This window comes from Eubalaena glacialis, chromosome 19 (assembly GCF_028564815.1).
Source record: "Eubalaena glacialis isolate mEubGla1 chromosome 19, mEubGla1.1.hap2.+ XY, whole genome shotgun sequence".
NCBI classification, from domain to species: domain Eukaryota; kingdom Metazoa; phylum Chordata; class Mammalia; order Artiodactyla; family Balaenidae; genus Eubalaena; species Eubalaena glacialis.
In genome coordinates this window covers 40,576,345-40,600,720 of record NC_083734.1, presented here as the reverse complement: position 1 = coordinate 40,600,720, position 24,376 = coordinate 40,576,345, and the positions used below count along the sequence as shown (strand labels likewise).

At 49.1% G+C, this 24,376-nt stretch overlaps 1 protein-coding gene across 1 annotated transcript in view; it reads right to left on the bottom strand.

Moving 5' to 3' along the window:
* PLEKHM1 (pleckstrin homology and RUN domain containing M1) overlaps nucleotides 1–24,376 on the bottom strand; it is a 49,655-nt gene that overhangs the window by 5,869 nt on the left and 19,410 nt on the right. The window contains exons 6-10 of the mRNA XM_061175479.1: nucleotides 22,823–23,228; nucleotides 10,692–10,953; nucleotides 6,395–7,318; nucleotides 3,956–4,101; nucleotides 552–745 (exon numbers count right to left, since the gene is read on the bottom strand). Of these exons, the coding sequence (XP_061031462.1) occupies nucleotides 552–745; nucleotides 3,956–4,101; nucleotides 6,395–7,318; nucleotides 10,692–10,953; nucleotides 22,823–23,228 (1,932 nt within the window). The remainder of the gene's footprint in view (nucleotides 1–551; nucleotides 746–3,955; nucleotides 4,102–6,394; nucleotides 7,319–10,691; nucleotides 10,954–22,822; nucleotides 23,229–24,376) is intronic.

The following is a 24,376-nucleotide window of genomic DNA, read 5'->3' as shown; positions in this document are numbered from 1 at the left end:
GTTCTTTCCACGCATGGGGCCTTCATTCACAGCCTGAGCACATCACTCCTTCTACCTGGAACAGTCTTTCCTGCGTCTCCTCGCTTTCCCACTCGTTTGGCAGGTCTCACCCTGGATGTCAGTTCCTCCAGGGAGCCTTCCCCACTCCGCCCTCCTCCAGTCTGGGTTAGATCCCCCGCCCCTCTAGTAGGACTTCCAGGGCGTCCTACTCTCTCCTCCAGCCCTCACTCTTGGTGGTAGCTGCTGCCTTACTCACCTGCCACGCCTTCCAGAGGGCAGGACCCAGGTCCACCTTGCTCAGCGCTGGGGCCCATGCCCCAAGCCCAGTGATGGACCCTGAGCACGTTCTCAGTAAATATTTGTCAAACGAATGAATGAACAAATACACGCACAAATAAAAGCCACTCCTAAACTCAAAGGGAAGGAGTTCTCCTCCCAGCCCTGGCATTTCTCCCAAGAAGCTGCTTTTGCACTGACCCTGTGTGTGTATGTGTATTTGTGTGTGTGTGTGTGTGTGTGTGTGTGTGTCCATGCATGCCCAGGGTGCTCACCTCTTGCTCAACTCCTTCAGGGCTCCGCTTCGGCACAGGCCCAGGTAATCCCCCAGGAGCTTCAGCTGCTCCCGGCTCCTCCCGATGAGGTGCATCCGCTCCCCGTGCTCGTACAGAGACGCGTTCACCAGCTGCAGGTTGATGAGGGGCTGGGCCTGGATCTGCGTCAGGAACTTCAGGGCCTGCCTGCAGACCTGGGGACACCACCAGGCAGCGAGGGTGAGACAGGAGGGCCGTTTGGTGAGCACCTGAGGGCCAGGCACTGTGTTACCTACTCACTCGCTCACCCCTCCAACCACCTGCCGAGGGAAGTGGTACCATCTTCATTTTACGGATGAGGAAACTGAGGTTCGGAGAGAGGAAGTGACTTGGTCAAGGTCCACGGCTCGTACAAGTCATGATGTGAACCCAGTCTATCTGACTTCCAAACCCACTCTTCCCCCTTGAAACCAGCTGCTGCCCCTCCTGGCAGTGCTGGGATGGAGGAGGGGCTGCTTCGGTCAACGCGCCTCTCCTCCTGGGCCTCACAGATCCTTCCCACTATTTCCTGTCGTCCCTGCCCCCATTTTCCTGCCGAAGGGAAACAGGCACTACCCCGGGCCGACTCAGGAACCAGGTGACAGGTCTGAGTCAGGCTCCAACCACAGGAAGCTACGGATCAGACACAGCTTAACTAGAGGTTTCCTGAGCTCCCTCCACCCCTGCCAGCAGCACCAACCAGGGCCCCCCAAGTCTCCATGTGGATTTGAGTGATCAATCTGGGCCTCTCCCACATGATAGGACTTTGAAGGTTCTACCCTCAGCCCTGACCCTGATGCCAAAGCCAACTACTGAGCACCTACTATTTGCCAGACACTGGGCTAGGGACCTCGACCACATCCTCACAACAACCCAAAAGGGAAGGTGTCATCATCCCCATTTTACACATGAGGAAACTGAGACTCAGAGAAGCTAAAGTGGCTTACCCAAGCCACCAGAAGAAAGCAGAGCCCAGGTCTAAACCGAGGTGTTGTCTCTGCACACTTGGCTGCCTCACGTGCTGAAGAGAAGCCCCTCTCCCCTGCAGTCTCCTCCTTGCCGTGATAAGGATGGAGGAGCTGAGATGTTCTCCACCGTCAACCACCCTGCAGCACTTACGAGTTGGGCTTTGGCTCCTGGTTCACCCCTTCCCAGCTGTATGGCCTTATGAAACTTACTTAACCTCTCTGTGACTCAGTTTCCTCATCTGTAAAATGGGGAAAATAAAACCTACCTCCCACCTACCGCATGGGATAATTTTGAGCTTAGATGAAAAGAAAATCCATGTAAGCATATCCTCAGTAAAGGGAAGCTGCCATCAGACTCTGTGAGTGCCTGTGTGGTCCAGGTGTCTGTCCCCTGGCTCAGGGAGATGTAATAGGGCCCTCAGGAGACTGTTAGGCTGGGGGCTGCTCCACCAGCTTCACCAGCATCTCTCGCCTCCCCCAGCAGCTGACAACTCCATCTTTTCCCATTTCCCAGAGCCCTGAGGAACCAGCCCCCAGCCAATAGGCAGCCCACGGGCAAAAGCCTGGTGAGTCCGTGACTCAGGTCAAACTGCTGTTCCCCAGCCCTTCTGACAACTCAGCCCCAGGATTCCGGGGAGGCTCAGATGAAATACCACGCAGGAATGCGCACTGAAAACTGCCAAGTGCTGCCGACAGGCATGGGCTTCGAGCTCCCCAGGGACTGTTCCTCCCCCGTGGGCGTGGAGGAGACAGACAAAGAGAGAAGCCCCAGGCCTGGGCTGACATCCTGCCAAGTAGTGCCAGCCGGACCTCGCACAAGTGGGTCAGCCAGAGTGGTAACAGTGGACAAAGGGCCCCTAACCCGCCAATCAGCCACTTTCTAGTGTGAATTTTCGTGTCCTTCCCAGGCCCGGGATCTTTGAGAGAGCTGGATATTTCCTGACCTCAGGCACACTAAGGGAAGTGTTATAATTCTCCAGTTGGAAAGAGGAAGTGGCACCAAAATTACAGCAGTGAAAAGAAGATGGCTCAACAGAGGTATCTGGGTGTTGTAAATAGTGAGGGTGTTTTATGGCCAGAGGGTTCTTTGCATTTGTGGTGATCTTGAGGTTTAATTTTCTCCATGTAGTTAGTTAAATACTTAACATTGAGGGCAGGGGTGGGGACGAGGTAACCAATAAAAAAGCCAAAGTGAAGCTAATGTCTTTGGGAGGTTCTCACCCCCAGGGGGGTGGAGGTCAGGGTGGTACAGGCCCTGAGAATCATGTTCCCTGGACTCTGATGGGGACACGTGAAGACACCTCCACACAGTGAGGCGGCACGGCCGGCAGGCCTGGGTCTTGAGAGAAGCAACCAACCTCTTCCCGGTGTTTCTGTGTCTTGTCTTAGCAGAAATCTGTGCCTTTGGAAGAAAGCCAAGTTTGCATTCCTTGAGGCAGACCCTCAAGCAAATTAGGGGCAGAAGGTGAGGCCTCAGGGCACTAATGTAAGGCACCATCTAAGTGACTGGTGGGTACTGTCTCTTTTAGTCCTCACACAGCCTGGGGACAGACGCTGTTATTAATCCCCCTTTACAGACGAGGAAACTGAAGTTAAATAGTTTGTTCATGGTAACACAGCTATGTAAGTGGGTAAGCTCAGCTGAAGAAGAGGAAAATCTGAAAGATCATAGAATACATCTTATGCAGAAGCATTTGGTGAACATAAAAAAGTACCCAAGATGTAATACTAACTAAACAAAGCATGTTATAAAGCAGTATGAGTCCAGTATGATCCCACACTTTACAAAAAGTAGATGCAGGAGCTTGTATTCTTGGGGGTGGGGAAGAAAGGCTAAACAACCGAATAAAGATGATTTTGAACGGTGAAAAAAAAAAAAGTAGATGCATATGTAAAAAAAAAAAATGCACGGAAAAATGCTCCCAGGGGAAGTGCAGCCAGCTGGCTAGCCCATTCATCCACCTACCCACCCATCCATCAACCCATTCATGCTTCCATCCACTCATCCACATCTATCCACCGATCTACCCATCCATCCATGCACGCATCTACCCACCTAACCCATCCACCCAACCATCTATATCTAATCTATCCTATCTATCATTTCTATCTATGTATCTAGTTGTTGGTGCTTTAAACAGTTTTATCTGTATCCATGGGGAGCTGCAGCAAACCATCCTCAGATTCCCACCTGAGGACAAAGGTAGGCACTGACAGAGCTCTGTCCAGGGGCTGGAGACCAGAACCCAGTTACTTTCTTGGTCAACTCCCCCACATCATGGGGCCTGAACTAGTGACCCGGGCTTCCCTAGAGCCACACTCCCCCAAACATATGAACAGCAGCCACAAAGAGGAGCGACCCCTCTTCTGTCACTCGGCAGCCCTGTGTGGCCACGGCAGGCTGGGCTCCAGACTTACCGGGCGCTTGGTGAGGTCCCAGTTGTGGATGATCCTGGCCGGGATCACTGAGGCATCGTCTTGATGGCAAATGTCACAGTAATAGAGGCCAGAGAAGGCACAGAGCTTGGGCCGTACAAACGAGAAGCCGATCTGCCGGGAGCAGCCTGGGGAGAAGAACAGTGAGAGGGTGAGCAGCGGTGGGAATGGAGTCAGCTCCTGAACAACACGGAAGTGGCCAAGGCAGAAAGGGCCCCCTATCTAAGGAAAGTATCCATAGAAAGATTAAAAAGGAGAGTACGAAGATGAAAACCACCACCGCTCATATTCCCACCAGTCAGAATCAACCCTATTAATTAATCTTTACGACAAAACACTGTTAAGAATTATCAGCGGCATTTCACAGCTGAAGAAGCTGATGCACAGAGAGGTCAGGAAACCTGCCCAGTCACACAACGATTGAGTGGCACAGCTGGAGTCAGATTTGGGTGGGGCTGGTGTACAGCCCTCATTCTCTTATTCCCAGCTGCCTCTCTTCACTGCTTGCACAACAATGCCAGCCTCCTCTAGGTCCACCCCTCCACAGCGGCCTAGAAATGGAAGCCACGGAGTCAGGGTCTCGGCAAGCAGGGCAGAAGCTGGGGACATGGGGTTGGCCACAGGGAGTGGGTGGGGAAGCCAGCCAGAGGCAGGGCTGTCTGGACATGGCCTGGTGCCAGCTGGAAGCCACAGCTGCCTGATAACCTCGGAACAGTGGTTCAGGGCCAGCTTCAGTCCCTCTGCTGGAGGGCCCTCCACAGTGGGGCGGGAAGGTGGGGGGACCGGAAGTGGGGTGCGCCCAGGGCACAACAAAGGCCTGGCTCGAATCCTGAGCACAGGCCCTGCCTCCTACAGGGCCAGGGAATGAGTCCCTTCCGCCTCCTGGTAACTAGAAGGACCGGTTCTTCTGCATGCTAGCTGTCTCATCCTGACCTTCACCCAAATTTTGCAAGGTTCCAATTCCCTACTACTTGCTATTCTGTGGGGTTATTGCAAAGTTTAAATGGAGTTTTGAAAGTGCCCTGTAAACTGTGAAATACAAGCCAGATGTCAGAGGTTGGTGTCTGCCCGGCCACCGAGCTGTGCTCGCAGGCAGAAAGGAGGCCCGAGCTCCCCAGTTTCAGTCTGGCCGGCAGGCTGGCGGCTGGCAGGCGTGGGGAGAGCCACCCACCAGCATCCACATCCCCAGCGAGAGAGCCCTCCTCCCAGCCCCGGAGGCCTGGCCTCCTCCCTGAGACTGGCACCCACGTGCTGAAGGGCAAAGTGTGAGTGTTAGGGTCTGGCAGGTGGGGGGCGAGGGGTGAGCAGCAGCTTGAAGATATTTTCTGCAGGAAGCGCCGCTCTGCTTAGCTTCTCCATCCTCCAGGGGCACCAGCGGCAGACCACTCCCTTCTAGATGCCTGAAGCAGGCTTTCCCCTCCAGTCCCACAGGCTCCTCCCCCACGATGGGACAGCTCCTAGACCACGTGCAGCCGCAAGCCTCCCTCTGGCACACTCTGCAGCAAGGCCACCTCCTCACAGTTCACCCGGAGGGCCCAGGGTGATGGACGTGGGTGTCTGGCTTGGGGAGAAGAGCTAGAAATGGAACGTGAGCGGCAGAAGATCACGAAGCCTTGAAAGCAAGGGAGTGGAGAGGCCCTGTGAGGACCTGGAAAAGAGCACAGGTTCTGGGACCATCAAGTCCTCTGCGGGCTCCACCATCACTCGCCGTATGAACGTGGGACAGGTACTTACCAGCCCTGTGACTCAGTTTCCTCAGTTATAAATAGAGACAAATCCCTACAGGGTTGTTGTGAGGATTAAACAAGACAATCCAAATAAAGCATCTGGCCCAGTGCCCAGCACAGGATTTGATGATGCTAATGACAGAGCAATGTACTGACGTACAAGAATATGCATAATATATTCCTAAGTAGAAAAAAGCCAAGTTGCAGAACAATAGTTATAGCTGCGCCGTCTAAAACAGTGGCCACGAGCCACAGGTGCCCATTTACATTTAAATATATTTACATTAAGGCAAATTGAAAATTCAGTTCCTTCCACACTAGGAAGCCACATTTTAAGTACTCAGTAGGCACATGTGGTTTGTAGCGACCGCACTGGACAGCACAGATCTAGAACATTTTCATCATCACAGAAAGTTCTGTTGGACAGCTCTGAGTAGTACGAGCCCATTTTTGTAATTTTTAAAAAAACTGTGTACACTTGCAAAAGCATGCAAAAATTTTTTGGAAGGGTACCATGTCCCTGCTCCAAAAGAATACAGTGTGATCATGGAACAGCCTCATTTGCTGCAACTTCCCCGGGGCAGGATGGGGGCACTCGTGGGGAGCAGGAAGGGGTGCAGAGCCTAGAGTAGGAACCCCACTGCGGGCAGAGCGAGGCTAGCAGGCTGAGGGCGGCGGGACAGCGAGTCGGCACCTGCACAGAAGCAGCCCTGGGAGTCGAGGCCTTTCTCCGTGGGGATGGCCACCAGGTACTGCAGCAGGAAGCCGTTCTCCCGCGTGGCGAACTTCAGCACCTCCTGACAGTTTTCATCCAGACTCCCACCGAGTGTCACTGCCTCCTCAGCCGTCTCTAGGTAGGACGCCAGGACCTTGCGCACCAGGTCCCTCCACAGGGCGGCCTCCTCAGCGTTCCCGGCCTGCAGCTTCAGGACGGCCTTGGCCGTGATGATTTTGAAGAAGGATGGGCCCCCAAGGCTCGTGTCCGGCAGGATATCTCGGATGGTCTCGACTCCATGGCTGTCACTTAACATCTTCTCATTGTTTCTCAGGCGGAAGCACTTCAGAGACTCCAAGGACAGGGAGAAGATATAGGGCATCCAGGTCCGGTCTGTGTACAGGTACAGAAGGGATTCTTTAATAGCATCGGGCTCGGGAACCTGGGAAGAAGACCAGTCAAACTGCAGGCCCTGCGGGGTTTCAGGCTCCGAGAGCAGGTCCGAGTGGGAGGGGCGGCCACCCTGGGGGGCCTCTGGAGGGTCCTCGGGCTGGTCTGGGTACTGGATGGTCACCCACTCCTCCTCCTGCTGGGGCCGCCGGCACTTCTGCAGCGCCTCGCGCACACGGTCCAGCCAGTCCTCGGCTTCATCCCGGGACGAGGAGCGCAGAGTCAGCTTCTTGCCCGAGAAGACCAGCTCAAAGCGGCCATCGCTGTGGGCCGGCCCCACGGACTCACAGCGCAGCAGTGAGCAGTTCTCCACGCAGGTGCGCTCCTCGCCGCTCAGGTAGAGGCGCAATTCCAGCGGGGAGAGCTCGCAGAAGAGTTCCTTCCAGATGCCCATGGCCCCCCGCCGCTCCACCGTGCCCAGCTTCAGGAGCCCCCGGAATGGGTTAGACAGCCCTGGAGGCAGAAAGAGGTGCTTTAGACGACGGGCCTGACCCTTCACCACCCAGGAGAACCTCCGGGGCCTGAGTCCTGCCCTGGGTGCAGACGACGTGACCACCAGGAGAACACAGGCCCGCCATGGGCCGGATGGGAACATTTTTTAAGAGCCTCTATTCCATCCTCACCCCAGCTGTTGACCTTGTTCTTCAATTTCACCGAGAGAATAAAAGCACTCAAACAATCACCTCCACATGCCCCTCACTACCCCTCCCCTTTCCAGCATCTGCACCCACACTCTGACCGCCCCGTCGCCAGGGATGAGCTGACTATGCTTATGTCTGAGGTCAACCCTCCCATCTGTGCATCTGTGCAGGGGGTCCCACCACCCCCCACCTACTCAAGGACAAGGACGTCCCTCCAGCAATCCTCCCTCCCTCTCCTGCACTGCTGTTTCCTCCCTTCTCTACTGGATCATTCCCACCAGCCCACAAACACGCTGTTATTTCTCCCAGCTTTAAAAATACCTCTTGACTCCACTTGCGTCTCTAATTACCACCCTGTGTCTCTGTCTCCTTTACAGAAACCTCCCTGGGGAGGTGTGGGAACTGTCTCCAGTCCCCCTGCTCCCATTCCTTCTTCAATCTGCTCCAGGCAGCCTTCTGTCCCCTCATTCCACAGAACCTGCCCTTGGGAAGGCTACCAGGCCCTCCTTGTCGCCAAGTCCAAAGGCCAATCCTTGGTCCCCATCTGGCCTGGCCCATCAGCATCACTGGACACAGCTGAGCCCCCCTTCCCTTGGCTCTTCTCGGCTGTCACTGTCCCCTGTCCTGTCTCCCAGGCTCCCCCTCCTCTCGCTGGCCTCTCGATGCTGGAGGCCCCGGGCTCAGCCCTGGATTCTCTTCTCTACTGACACCAGCTTCCTAGCTGATCTCCCCTGGTCTCAGGGTTTTATGCCAACAACTCCCCAGTTTTTATCTCCAGCCTAGACCTTGCCCTTGAACTTTAGATTCTGATCTTCAACTGCTCTGTGTATGTCTATAGGCTTCTCAAAGTTGACATGTCCAAAAATGAATTCCTGATTCTCCCACTCCAAGCCCGCTTCTCTCCTGATGTTCCTCATCTCATAAAATGACAAACTTCATCCTTCCAGCTACTTGGGCTAAAAACCTTGGAGTTATCCTTGATTTTCTTTCTTTCACACCCCACATCTAATCCATCAGCCAATCCGCTTGGCATATCCAGAATCTTCCTCCACTTCACACCGCCTGCACCACTACCTCAGGGGTTCAATCCACCGTCATCCCTGGCCTGGCTTATGGCCATGGCCTCCTAACTGGTCTATGTCCCCTTGTAGCCCTTCAACAAATAAGCCAGTATGACTCCCCCTTTTAAAAGACAAGTCAGATCACGTCTCTCTGCCCCAAACCCTGCAAGGCTGCCGTCTCCCTCAGAGCAAAAGCCAACGTCCTTTCTGTGGCCCACGAGACCCTCTGTCACTCTGACCTCATCTCTAACCACCCCCCTCCCCATCTCCTCTGTTCCAGCTACTCTGGTCTCCGTTCTTTTCCTGGACACACCAAGTACGTTCCCATCGCAGGGCCTTTGCACGTGTTCTCCCCGCTCGAAACACAAAGATCGTCTCGTGCCTTCCTCCCTCCCTCTCCGATTTACTATTCCCCACAGAAATTATTATTACCTGCCCACACTGTACGTTTACTTGTTTATTTGCTTATTTCCTGCCTCTCACACTAGAATATAAGTCTCATGAAGATAAGGACTTTGCTTTGTTTCCTGCTGTGTCCCCAGCACCTAGAATAGTGCCTGGCACATCACAGATGCTCACTAAGTATCTGCTGAGTGAGTGAGTGAGTGAGTGAGTGAGTGCCTACGTACCACACACAGCCCAATGCTCCCTGCTCCCTGGGGGTCAGCCATCCCCTGAACCAGGGGGTCCAAAGGACACACACGTCTCTCTCCCAGACTAGACTAGCCTTAGAGATTTCAAACCATTGTGTAGGGTCTTCCCACCCTTCAGGGTACCTGATGATGTAGGCATAAAACACACCTTCTCTGGTACGGTTGCAACCATCACATGGGCTGAAAGAAAAACCTAAAAGGAGGCAGCATGGAGACCAGGGCTCTGCCCAGACTCCCCGAGCCAGGGCCCCAGGAACCTGGCCAGAATTCTCCGCTGGGTCATTGCAAACAGGAAATGAGGAGAGAAAGAGACTGACTCTAGAGCACACGTGTTTGTTTGTTTGTTTCTGAGGGTTACAGAAAAATTAGGTTATGGTTATTTAATGCTTTCTGGAATTTCACAGGGTGTGGAGATCAAGGTGGCCTCACTGTAAACTGCACATAGAGGACACTGAACAAACAACAGATCTAATAAACCCCATCAGAGCTGTTAAATAAACTAAGAGAAAGGCCTTGGGAAGGAGCAGTTGAAACACCTGGGCCTTTAAGAGGCGGGGGTTTGCTCTGGGCTACAGACAGAATCACGATGTCTGTATACTCATAAGATTATCTTATGTATCTTATGTATAATCATAAGGTTTATAGGAGAGTTTCAGGGAAGATATTTTCCATTTCAATATGTGAAACAGTATTTGTGTACTCTGTAGGCAGTTTTGAGCATTACTTTATTTAACATTTTATGAGAGGGACTTCCTTGGTGGTCCAGTGGGTAAGACTCTGCACTCCCAATACAGGGGGCCCAGGTTCGATCCCTGGTCGGGGAACTAGATTCCACACATATGCCACAACTAAGAGTCTGCGTGCCACAACTAAGTGTCCCCATGCTGCAACTAAGAGTTCACATGCCACAACTAAGACCCGGCCCACCCTAAATAAATAAATAAATAAATAAATAAATAAATAAAATAAAAAGGGCTTCCCTGGTGGTGCAGTGGTTAAGAATCTGCCTGCTAATGCAGGGGACACGGGTTCGAGCCCTGGTCCGAGAAGATCCCACATGCTGTGGAGCAACTAAGCCTGTGTGCCACAACTACTGAGCCTGCGTTCTAGAGCCTGTCAGCCACAACTACTGAAGCCCATGCGCCTAGAGCCCAGGCTCCGCAACAAGAAAAGCCACCGCAATGAGAAGCCTGCACGCAGCAACGAAGACCCAACGCAGCCCTAAATGAATGAATGAATGAATGAATGAATAAATAAATAAATAAAAGATTTTATGAGAAAATATAGTACTCTTCCTGAAATGCTTTCCCGAATTACTCAGCAAGGGTGCTCCTTATTACATTTTGGGATGAGGTTTTCCTTGGGAGAAGACACCGCCCAGTTGGTAACGGAAAAGGGGACTTTTGAACTGCTTTCTGAAAGGCACTGCCCACGCGCAGTGCGGTGCCCGGAAGCCTGCAGAGTCGCCTACCCATCTGCCTGCGATGCACCACCCTGAAGTTCTTATGCTCCAGCGTCGGGGTGGCCTTGCTTCTCCTGCTTCCTGGGGACGGCACGCAAGCTTTGTCTAAGGCCTCCATGGAACAGCTTCTTCTTGGTCCTTGCGAGAGGAGACCAGGCCTTGGCTCTGGAGTCCCTCTGGGAGAAGCCACGGAAGCATGGGGAGGACTCTCCGCGGGCTGTTCCTGGGGTGGCCGGTAGAAGTCATCTTCTGAGATCCAGCTCGTGCTTTTCTATTGGGAAAGAAGTAAAGATAGGTTGTTTTTAAAAACATCTTTATTGAGACATGATTCACATACCATAAAATCAACGCATTAAAAGCATGTAATTCAACAGTTTTCGTGTATTCATGGAGTTGTGCAACCATCACCACAATCTACGTTTAGAACATTTTCGCTGCTCCATAAGGAAACCCCGTACTCATCAGCAGTCACTCTCTGTTTCCGCTGAACCCCTCCAGTTCCAGGCAACCAATAACCTACTTTCTGTTTCCAGAGATTTGGCCATTTTGGACATGCATAAACGAAATCTTATAACATGCGGTCTTTTGCAACTGGCTTCTTTTCCTTAGCATAATGTTTTCAAGGTTGATCTATGTTGTGGCATGTATCAGTACTTCATTCCTTTTTATTACCAAATAGTATTCCAACGTATGGATGTACCACATTTTGCATATCCACTCGTCAGTTGATGGACATTTGGGTTGTTTCCACTTTTTGGCAATTATGAATAATGCTGCAGGGAACCTTGACATAAAAGTTTTTCTGTGGACACTCGTCTTCTATTCCCTTGGTACATACCTAGGAGTGGAACTGATGGGTCATATGATAACTATGTCTAACTTTTGAAGAACTTCCAAACTGTTTTCCTAAGCGGCTGCACCATTTTACATTCCCACCAGCAACATATGAGGGTTCCAATTTCTCCACCACCTCTCCGTCATTTGTTATTATCTGTATTTTTGATTATAGCCATCCCGTATGGCTGTAATATGAAGTGCAATCTTACGGTTTTGATTTGCATTTCTCTAACATCTAATGACACTGAGCATCTTTCCATGTGCTTATTGGTCATTTGTATATTTTCTTTGGAGAAAAGTCTATTCAAATCCTTTACCCATTTTTAAATTGGTTTATTTGTCCTTTTGTTCTTGTGTTATGGGTTGAACTGTGTTCCGCCCCCCAAAAAAAGATATGTTGAAATCCTAACCCTCAGTACCTCAGAACGTGACGTTAGGTGACAGAATGTGAAAACAGGGTTGCTGCAAATGCAGTTAGTTAAGATGAGGTCATACTGGAGTAGGGTGGGCCCTTCATCCAGCGTGACTGATGTCCTTATAAGAGGAGAAAAGACACACAGAGAGAGAACACCACGCGAAGACAGAGACACAGAGGGAGGCCACCATGTGATGACGGAGGGAGGGCCTGGAATGATGCGTCTACAAGCCAGAGAATGCCCAAGATTGCTGGAGCCACTACATGTTAAGAGAAAGGCGTGGAACAGATTGTTATTCAGAATCTCCAGAAGGAACCAATCCTGCCTGCATTTGGATTTGGACTTCTAGCCTTCAGAATATCAGATACAGTAGTTCCCCTTTAGCTGTGGTTTCACTTTCTGTGGTTTCAGTTACCCACAGTCAACTGTGGTCCAAAAATATTAAGTGGAAAATTCCAGAAATAAACGATTCGCAAGTTTCACACTGCGCGCATTCTGAGTAGCGTGATGAAATCTCGCACCATCCTTCTCCATCCCGCCTGGGCCGTGAACCATCCCTTTGTCCAGTGTATCCCACCCATTAGTCACTTAGTAGCCCTCCTGCTTATCAGATCTCCTGTCATGGTATCACAGTGCTTGTGTTCACGGAACCCTTATTTTACTTAATAATGGCCCCAAAGCACAAGACTAGTGATGCTGGCAATTCGGATCTGCCCGAGAAGCCGTAAAGTGCTTCCTTTAAGTGAAAAGGTGAAAGTTCTCAACTTAATAAGGAAAGAAAGAAATTATATTCTGGGGTTGCTAAGATCTACGGTAAGAATGAATCTTCTATCTGTGAGACTGTGAAGAAGGAAAAGGAAATTTGTGCCAGCTTTGCTGTCGCACCTCAAACTGCAAAAGTTATGGCCACAGCGTGTGATAAGTGCTTAAAGGCATTAAATTTGTACAATAAGATATTTTTTTGGGGGGGGCAGGCCACATTCACATAACTTTTATTACAGTATACTGTTATACTTGTTCTATTTTATTATTAGTTATTGTTGTTAATTTTTTACTGTGCCTAATTTATAAATTAAACTTTATCATTGGTATGTATGTATAGGAAAAAATACACTATATATAGGGTTAGGTACTATCCATGGTTTCAGGCATCCACTGGGGGTCTTGGAACGTATCCACTCAGATAAAGGGGAACTACTGTAATACATTTCTGTAGTTTCAAGCCATCCATTTTACGGTCTTTTGTTATAGAAGCCCTAGGAAACAAATATAAGTTACAATGTTTTTTTTTAATATTCTGGATACTAGGCCCTTGTCAGATACATGATTTGCAAATAATTTCTCCAATTCTGTGAGCTGTCTTTTTACTTTCTTGATGGTGTCCTTTAAGGCACAAAATTTTAAAATTTTGATGAAGTCCAATTTATCTATTTTTCCTTTTGTCTCTGTGCTTTTGGTATTGCACTTAAGAAACCATTGCCTAAGCCAAGGCTACAAAGATTTACTCCTATGTTTTCTGCAAAGAGGTTTACAGTTTTAGCTCTTACATTTAGGTCTACAATCAATTTTGAGTTAATTTTTTTTTTTAATGTCTTCCATTGTTTTTTTTAAAAAAATAATTAATTAATTAATTTTTGGTTGCATTGGGTCTCCGTTGCTGTGCGCGGGTGTTCTCTAGTTGCGGCGAGCGGGGGCTACTCTTTGTTGTGGTGCGCGGGCTTCTTCTCTTGTTGTGGAGCACGGGCTCTAGGCGCATGGGCTTCAGTAGTTGTGGCACACAGGCTCAGTAGTTGTGGCTCGCGGGCTCTAGAGCTCAGGCTCAGTAGTTGTGGCGCACAGGCTTAGTTGCTCCGCGGCATGTGGAATCTTCCTGGACCAGGGCTCAATCCCATGTCCCCCGCATTGGCAGGCGGATTCTTAACCATTGCGCCACCAGGGAAGTCCTGAGTTAATTTTTGTGTATGGCGTGAGGAAGGGATCCACCTTTATTCTTTTGCATGTGGATATCCAGTTGTCCCAGCACCATTTGTTGAAGGGATGTAGAGTTTTTCAGCACTGCTTGTAGGGTTTGAGATGAGGGAGGCGTGGGTGAGCAGGACCCAGAGACCTCACTAGCTCCCTCTGCCTCTGCTCCCCACTTCTGAGCAGGCCCCTTCGGCTCCAGGCAGCCAGGCCCTGCCCCTTCCCTTCTGTTGCTGTCTCTCTGAGTCTGAAGGCTCACTGGCTGAGGAAAGTGGGTGGGTCTGGGGTCAGGAGGCTTGTAGGAATGGACTCTGCCTCCTTTTCTTCACTTTTTCAAGTGCTCCCTGCCTTTCCGTGCCTAAGTGTGGAAGAGCAGAGGCGAGGAAGCTGACTGGGCGCCTAAGTGGCTGTCTACACAGAGGAAACGAGTCACCCGAGGGGTGGGACAGCCCAACTGTTTTGTTAAGTGCCACCAACCTCATCCTGATGTTGCTATTTCCAACCCCTAAATTAAGACTGCCCTCCCTGCTCCTGCAGACAGGGAATGCGGGAGCAGGGCTGGAGCTGCCCAGAATGCCCGGAAGGATTGGTTTGGACAGTTTAATCCATTCAGATGCTGCCAAATTCCTTAAGCTGAGAGTGGCGAGTTCTGAGTCAGGAGCTTGGAGGTGGGCTGGGGGTGGGGGGTGCTCACAGAGCTGGGCCTCCAGAGCTTCCTCCCCAAACCCTCAGATTGGCAGGTGCTTCCTTCTGCCAGTGACAGGACAACTTGTCAATCAGGGTGACTGCTAGGGACCATTCACAACTCAGGATTCTGAACAAAGCCTGTCTAAGTCATCATGACCCAGGGGAACTCCCCAAGGAAAATGGGCTGGAAGAGCAATCACATGGCTGTCCAGGCAGCCTCCTGGAGCCTGGCACACACACCTGGGAAACCCTGCAACTTTCCAGCCCTGGATAATGGCCCTAATGGGAGAGACCACTCTCCCTTAAGACTCAGCTCAGGGGTCATCCATCACCTTCTCCTGGAAGCTGTCCTTACTCACCCTCAGCCTACACCCCCTCCTACCCACCCCCAGCTGGGTTTGGGACCCCTTCTGGGCTCCAATGGCATTCTGTGTTTACCCCCATCCTAGCACCTACAAAGCTGTTTGGAATGGTCATTCTTCTTTGTGGCTGGCACAGAGTTATAAAAGATGAGGGAATACACCTTGACTATCCAAATATCTTTAACATAAAATAACAAGGATGGGGTGAGGAAACAAGGAAGGAGACAGATGTGGATTTTGAGATGGTGTACGCTCACTGGTGAGGGCCTCTCTCTCCTTGGAGGAGAGGGAGACTGCTAGGAAATGTTCACACCTGGTCCAGTGGCCACAGGCTGGCCACCAGGAAGTGATACTCTAGGGAAAACCTTTTGTTCTCTTAAGCAATAGAGAAAAACAGCAGGAATACTGGGGTCCTTGGAGCTTCTGCACATGGGCCTGGACTGAGCTCTGCAGCTGTGGCCCCCTCCAGGACCCCCAGTTATTACATGGAGCGGGGGAGAGGGCAGCACACCACTGTTTCCCCTCCCCCGCTAAACCTTCCTGCCTCCTGCTCACTCAGGGTCCCATATCTGGCCCGTTCCCTGCCCCTTTAACAGTGGGGGGAAATCACCAATGACCAAGGATCTAAGCCAGAGCAGCACCTGCCACCAGGACCCAAGACAGAAGAATGCCACTTGGAGTTACTACAGGGACCAGGACACTGTGTACAACAGCTAAATCCCAGAGAGGGGTCTGGCAGAGGAGTGAGATGTCAGGTCTCTGGACCACTTCCAAAAAATCCCTTTTGTTCAGTCTGTCCTCATTATGTCAGGCAAAGGGACAGCCTGTACCCCCTCCTGGGGGAGGGGACCACATGCCAGAGGCCAGTGGTCCATGAGGGCAGTGATTAGGGCCAAGTCTTAGAATTCAGACTGTCCTCTGGGAGTTAAACTGAGAAACCAACTCACCACCTTCCGGATGCCACATAGGCAGAGTCACCCTAGTTTCCCCACTCCTGTCCTTCCCAGCACTTATCACAAGTGTAATTATGATGCAGATAGTTAATTGTCTAACATAGTGTCTGTCCCCAAGGAGCAGAGCCTTTGTCCTGTTCCATCGCTGTACCAAGTGTAGTGCTTGGCCCATAGCTGGGGCTTTAATTAAATTAATTAAAAACAAATTTTTAAAGAAAGATTGAATGGCTCTCAGGATTATAAAACTTGATAGTGACTCCCTCCCCCCCATAAAGTGTCAGATAAATAGCAGTGACTAAATGACAGAAGCATAGAAAGATGAGAATCACAGGGAATCACAGGGGCAGCACAGTGACTATCTAGCTCCCCTCTAGAGACAGACTCTGGGAGGGGCGAGTATCCGAGGTTCTCACGCTGAACTCGGCACCCGGTGCTTCGATTCCATGGTCCCCAAGCAACCCTGCAGCAACCAGACTCCCCTGATGCCGGCCAGGAGGCGGAGGGTGACCTGGTCAGACCAACCTGCCTGCCCCAGGCACCTGGTGCAGCACTTCTCAGTGTAAACTTACAAGCTGGCATCTCGGGAGTCTCTGGACAATGTGAGAACTATTCATTGATACCTATGCTTTCCCAGGTACAGTGCTCAGAGCTGACAATATAGAAGTGAACGTGTGACTTCCCTGGTGGCGCAGTGGTTAAGACTCCACGCTCCCAATGTAGGGGCCCTGGGTTCGATCCCTGGTTGGGGAACTAGATCCCACATGCATGCTGCAACTAAGAGTTTGCATGCCACAACTAAGGATCTGGCAAGCCACAACTAAGGAGTCTGCCTGCCGCAACTAAGACCCGGTGTAACCAAATAAGTAAATAAAATGAATATTAAAAAAAAGAAGTGAACAGACATGGTCTTTCGTATCATGGAGCTAATATCCTGGACAGAAATACAGGAAATAAACACGTAGACAATGAAAGCGATAACAGAATCTAACCTAGTGATGAGTGTCATAAAGTGAAGCAGGTAAATGGGAAAGACAGTCATTGGGGATGGTGCTTTTGAAACAGGGTGGTCAGGGAAGGCTGAAACGACAGTGAGGAAAAGCAGTGAGTCGGGAAAGGGTCCAGGCAGGGGGAATAGCAAATGTAAAAGCTGGGGCTGGAAGGAGCGGGCTTTGGGAGCAGGTGCACGGAGGCAGTGCGGGGGTGGAGGTGGTGGGGACCGTCAAAGCTTGGTGAGCAGAGGAGGAGCTTTGTTGACGAGGTAAGCTGTTCTGTCCATCAGCTCTAGGACCCTGGTAAGATAGGATGTCAGAGCCAGCAAAGCAGAAGCCAGACCCTCAACAGGAGTGAACTCACCACAGTCAAGGCCACGCTGGGGAGCCCTGTTGCGGCCCACAGCCACTGTCCACAAGGGACATCCCTTTCCTCTAGCTCGAGTGGGGGCTTCAGAGCCTTTCTCTTCAACCTTCGGTGTGTGCTGCTGGTTTTATAGTCACAACCTTCAGGGTCTTGTGACATTCTGGGCCTAAAGTCACCTTCAAGATAGCAAAAACTGGGGAACTCCCTGGCGGTCCAGTGGTTAGGACTCGGAGCTTTCACTACGGTGGCCCAGGTTTAATCCCTGGTCGGGGAACTAAGATCCCACAAGTTGCAAGGCCCGGCCCCCCCCCAAAAAAAGAGAACAAAAACTGAGAGTCTGACCCACACTTACACAGTTCCATGATTTACACAGTCATACTCGATAAATGGTACTAAGTCAATCAGATATCCATTTGGAAAACACCTACCTCACACCATATACAAAAACGAATCCCAGATGAATCATAAACCTAATTGTAAAAGGTAAAATATGAAAGCTTCTAGAAGAAAATACAGGGATTTCCACAGCCTTGGGGTAGACAAAGATTTTAAAAATAGACACAAAACACATTGATCGAAAACAAAAAGACTGATAAATTGAAGTTCATTAAAATTAAGAACTTCTGGGACTTCCCTGGTGGTCCAGTGGGTAAGACTTCAAGCTCCCAATGCAGGGGGCCTGGGTTTGATCCCTGGTTGGGGAATTAGATGCTGCATGCATGCCACAACTAAGAAGTCCACATGCTGCGACTAAAAATCCCACATGCCACAATGAAGACCCCACATGCCGCAACTAAGACCTGGCACAGCCAAAGTAAATAAATAAATAAATAATTTTTAAAAATTAAGAACTTCTCTTCAACAAAAGATACCATTAAGAGATTTAAAAGGCGGGGCTTCCCTGGTGGCGCAGTGGCAACTAAGCCCGTGCACCACAACTACTGAGCCTGCGCGTCTGGAGCCTGTGCTCCGCAACAAGAGAGGCCGCAATAGTGAGAGGCCTGCGCGCCGCGATGAAGAGTGGCCCCCGCTCGCCGCAACTAGAGAAAGCCCTCGTGCAGAAACAAAGACCCAACACAGCCAAAAATAAATAAATAAATGAATAAATAAATAAATAAGAAAAATATGAAAAAAAAGAGATTTAAAAGGCCAGCCATAGACTGTAAAAAGATATTTGCTATATACATATATTTTTCTCCAGTAAAAGACACATCCACAGTATATAAAGAGCCCCTACAAATCAATAAGGAAAACACATACAACTCAATTTAAGAATGAGACAATTATAGTGAGGTGGATGGACTTAGAGTCTGTCATACAGAATGAAGTAAGTCAGAAAGAGAAAAACAAATACCGTATGCTAACACGTATATATGGAATCTAAAAAAAAAAGTGGTTCTGAAGAACCTAGGGACAGGACAGGAATAAAGATGCAGACGTAGAGAATGGACTTGAGGACACGGGGAGGGGGAAGGGTAAGCTGGAACGAAGTGAGAGAGTGGCATGGACTTATAAATACTACCAAATGTAAAATAGATAGCTAGTGGGAAGCAGCCACAGAGCACAGGGAGATCAGCTCGCTGCTCTGTGACCACCTAGAGGGGTGGGATAGGGAGGGTGGGAGAGAGATGCAAGAGGGAGGAGATATGGGGATATATGTATATGTATAGCTTATTCACTTTGTTATAAAGCAGAAACACACCACTGTAAAGCAATTATACTCCAATAAAGATGTTAAAAAAAAAAAAAAAAGAATGAGACAATGACTTTAAAGGATGCTTCCACAAAGCAAATGAAAAGGTATCAATATCATTAGTCATCAGCGAAATGCAAATTAAAACCACCGTGAGATACCACTACACACCTACTAGAGTGGCCAAAATGTAAAAGATTGATAATACCATTGACTATGATAAATAGCAATGAAAATGCTCGTATATTGCTACTGTGAGTATAAGTTAGCACAAGCACTTTAGAAAACCGTTTGGCAGTATCTAGTAGAGCTAAACATATGCCTACCCAGTGACCTAGCAATTCCATTTTTAGACGTACACCCAGAAATGAGTACACAGGTTCACTGAAAGGTAAGTACAAGAATGCTCATAGCTGCTTTCTTCATAATAGCCCAAACCTGAAAACAAGCCAAACGTCTGTTAATGGGAGAATGGATAACTATGTTGTGATATAGTCTTACAGTGGAATACTACAGAACAATGGAAAAGAACAAACTAGAGCTTCAGGCTACAGGTACAGATGAATCTCACAGACATAGTGTTCAGTGAAAGAAGTAAAAGAGTACATACTGTATGATTCCATCTATATGAAGTTCAACAACAGGACAAACTTTATGGACTAGAAGTCAGAATGGTGGTTTCCTCTGGAGCAGGGCAGTGAGTGGGAGAAGGCATGAGGGAACCTTCTGGTGGCTGGAAATGTTCTGTCTCTTGATCTGGATGGTGGTTACAGAGTGTATATGATATATAATTATCCACTGAGGTGTACACTGAGGCTCTGGGTACTTTAAATACACCATTCCTCAAAAAAATTTTTAAAGGGGAAAAGTGGGACAATTCAATGGGGAAATAATAGTCTTTTCAACAAATGGTGCTCATACAGCTGTATAACCACATGCAAAAAAATGAAGTTAGATCATAGATTTAAATGTAAGAGATGAAACTGTAAAATTTTTAGAACACATGGGAGTAAATCTTCATGACCTTGGATTAGGAAATGAGTACTTAGATATGACACCAAAAGCACAAGTGACAAAAGAAAAGACAGACAACAACAAAATTTAAAACTTTTATGCTTCAAATGATATAATCAAGAAAGTGAAAAGACAACCCACAGAATGGGAGAAAAATTTGCAAATCATTTATCTAATAAGGGTCTAGTGTCCAGAATATATAAAGAACTATAACTCAATTTATTAAATAACCTAATTTAAGAATGAGCAGGGACTTCCCTGGTGGCGCAGTGGATAAGACTCCACGCTCCCAATGCTGGGGGCCCAGGTTTGATCCCTGGTGGGGGAACTAGATCTCACATGCACGCCACAACTAAGAGTTCGCATGCCACAACTAAGAAGCCCGCCTGCCACAACTAAGACCCAGCGCAACCAAATAAATAAATAAATAAATATTAAAAAGAAAAAAGTCTGTGACAACTGTAATCTGTTAAAAAAAAAAAAAGAATGGGCAAATGTGTTTTTTTTTTTTGGAGGGGGGTTATTTATTTATTTATTTATTTATGGCTGTGTTGGGTCTTCGTTTCTGTGCGAGGGCTTTCTCTAGTTGTGGCAAGTGGGGGCCACTCTTCATCGCGGTGCGCGGGCCTCTCATTATCGCGGCCTCTCTTGTTGCGGAGCACAGGCTCCAGACGCGCAGGCTCAGTAATTGTGGCTCACGGGCCCAGTTGCTCCGCGGCATGTGGGATCTTCCCAGACCAGGGCTCGAACCCGTGTCCCCTGCATTGGCAGGCAGATTCTCAACCACTGCGCCACCAGGGAAGCCCCTGGGCAAATGTTTTGAATGGACATTTCTCCACAGAAAACACAAAAATGGTAATAAGCATTTAGACGAAAAGATGCTCAATATCATTAGTCATCAGGGAAATGCAAATCAAAACCATAATGAGATACCACTTGTCATCCACTAGGATGGCTATAATAAAAGCAAAAACAAAAAAAAACAGACAGTAAGAACTGTTGGTGAGGATGTAGAGGAATGCACTGCTGGTTGAAATATAAAACAAGGCAGTTGCTCTTGGCAGTTCCTCAAAAGGTTAAATATAGTTACCATATGATCCCAAAATTCTACTTCAAGGTATGCATCCAAAAAAGTTAAAAACATATGTCCAAGCAAAAAATTATACATGAATGTTCATAGTAGCATTATTCATAATAGCCAAAAAGTAGGAAAAACGCCAATGTTCATTAACTTATTAATGGATAAGTAAAATGTGATACATCCATATAATGAAATCTACAATGGGATACTGCTCAGCAATGAGAAGGAGTGAAGTACTGATACAGGCCACAACATGGATGAAACATTTTGCTAATTGAAAGAAGCCAATCACAAATGTCACATATTATATGATTCCATTTATGTAAAATGTCCAGAACAGGCAAATCTATAGACAAAGGAGATTAGTGGTTACCAGGGGTTGAGGGTAGTGAGGTAGGAGGGGAAAGGGACAGGAGTGATTGCTAATGGGTAGAGGGTTTCTTTTATGGGAGATGAAAATGTTTTAAAATTAGACTGTGGTGATGGTTGTACAACTCTGTGAATATACTAAAAAAATTGAATTATACACTTTAATTAGGTAAATTGTATGGTATGTGAATTATATCACAATAAAGCTGTTAAAAAAAGAGGGTGGATATGCCTCTTCTATAGTCTATTTCATGGTGCTGGCCCATCCTGAGTTATAGGATCTGGAAGCTACAGGCCAAAGGAGAGATGTGTGTGGATGGAACTGAAAGAGCAAGACTATATCCCCAACACAAGCCCCAGACAGCAGCTAGGATGAGCTCTGGGTTTTATGTGTCTGTGTCCACGTGCACTCCAATTCCTACTTCTGCTTTTCACGACCCAAGAGCAAATGTGAAATGGCACAAGACCTTGGGTTCACAGCTTGACTCTTGCTTCCCGGGGCCCACAGTTCCAGCCTCTACCCTCGGGGCTCTCTCCAGGACAGTCCCAGGGTTGGCTACCCTCGGGGCTCTCTCCAGGACAGACCCAGGGCTGGCTTCCTCGGGTCATCAACACACTGGATTGGCTTATTCTAGAATAGTGCTGTCCCACAGAAATACAATGCAAGCCACATAGGTCACCTTAAATGTTCTAGTAGCCACATTTTACAAAGTTAAAAAAAACAGGTGAAATTAATTTTAATAATATATTTTATTTAAAATACATATTTTAAATGTTTTCATTTTAACATGACCAATAACCAAATTATGAATGAGACATTTTACATTCTTTTTTTCCTACTAAGCCTTCAAAATCCAGTGTTTATTTTACTCAGCTTATCTCAATTTGGACGAGCCATGTTTTAAGTGCTCCAGAGCCACATGTGGCTAGTGGCTGCCCAAGTGGACAGTGCAGTTCGAAATCTGGTTCGCGTTGCAAAATGAGTATTTTCAAAGCCTGGTGCTTTATGAAAATGTTAATTTAATAATAACAAGTACTGAGGAGGAAACCAAAGCTCAGTGAGGTGAAGTGCCTCGCCTAAGGGCATAAGGGCATAACCCCTGAGTGGCAGGGGTTAAGAGAAGAGAGTCTGCAGTTGGGTGAGAATTAGCTTCTCCACAGGGTCCATGTGCAGATGACGGGAGACACCCATGGGAAGAGATGGGCGCACAGCCCGGCTCACATCCACCACTCACACCCCAAGGAACATTAGCTCCATCACCACAATGCTATTAACACCAAACCGTGCAGGGCGAGAGGCTCAGGGGGAAAAGGCAGAGACCACTCGGGGTCACTAGCTGGAGAAACCCCGCACCACCTCTGAGACATTCACCAACACCCCCTCAAAAAAACCCAGCTTGTACCACTCACCGGACTGGTGGGTGAGGGAACCACAAGGCTCAGCCAAGGTCCATCCTCCTCCGGAGGCTTCTTCTGGCCACTTCCTTGGCCGACTGCTCTGGTCGCCTCCCTCAAAGGACTAGGAGGCTGCTGGCCTGAAGTGTTCCCCGAAGGGACAGCTTGGGCACTGGCTGGCTGTGGCCAGCCCAGGGGGCCAGGTGCCTGGGAAAGCGGCTCCTGCTTGTGGTCCCCATCTCGAGTCCCAGGGGATGCTTGGGCGGGGCGGGGCTCTGCAGGTACCTCAAAGTGCAGGGGTGTGCTGGTGTCCAGGCCGCGGAGGGCGAGCAAGGCCTGCAGTGTGGGAACCTCCGTTTCTTGGCTCAGTCTGTTGGTTGGCACAGAGTTTACCTGGGCTTTGCTGAATTCCGACAACACCCTGTAAGTTTTTAAACAAAGAAACCTGTGTGACGGGGTTGTCAGCTGGAATGCCCAAGGCTAAGTGGAAAACTGCTGTTTTGTGATTGAACAAAAAACAAAACAAAACAATCCCCAACCCCTTAATCATCGCTGAGCTCCCAGCTCACACACACAGACACTCCCACCAAAGTTGCTCCCCAGCTGGGGCTTGGGCAGGTTGGGTAGGCAGGTGAGTTGTGAGGCCCAGGATCTCAGCTGACAAAGCTCACAAAGCAGAGAAAAGGACTAGAGGCGAATGGGAACTGACTGCCTTTCACCCTCTGAACAGGCTAACTGTGGGCCTGAAGAGTCGGCTCAGCCAAACAGCTGTGTGGCCGGTCCCTGCCCCAAGGCGGCCTCAGCAGTGCCTCAGTGAACAGCATGTCTCAGAGCTGGGCTCCAAGACTCCGCTCCCTGGGACACGGGCTTGGGTGAAGTGAGGACCCGCTTTGTTCCTGGAACAGTAACTGGGCAGCAGGGTCGGGGTGAGGGGCTGGGTGTGGATCCAGAGAAGCCTCAAATCCCCAGAAGCTGCTGCTGGAGCACAGTGCATACAAGCTGTGCAGCGTGTGTGCCCGTGTACACGGGGTGTGTTCCTGATGGGACTGGCACTTTCTGCCCCTCAGTGGTGTGTCTGGAGCCGGGGGAGCCAATGCCACTGCCTTTGTGTACACACACACACACACACACACATAGTTCTGGGACTTCTGGAATGTGTACTGGCTAGTGGCTGCTCCTCCCTCCCTCTCCTGAGGCTTCCGAGAATCCAAGTTCTGTTTCTGAAGTAAACCTATTTGCTGTCTCCACCTCTGCTTATGAATCCAGTGAGGACATCATAGGCAAATGTAGGTTCTGGTGGCAAGAAAGCTGTCTGGAGCCCAAGAGATCTCACAATCTGCCCTAATGGCTTAGACTGGGTGCAGAAGACACATCAAACTCCCCTTAATGCGGTTATGGAAAAGAGGATTTTAGAACTCAAGTTTTCATGTGATTGTCTTCTAGGTGAGCTCTGCTCTTATTTACACCATCATAACCCCAAACAACATTTTAAGACATTTTAGACAAGAAGAGGTGACCAAACCATGCATTTCTGGGCAACTGATTTTCAACAGAGGTGCTGAGACATTT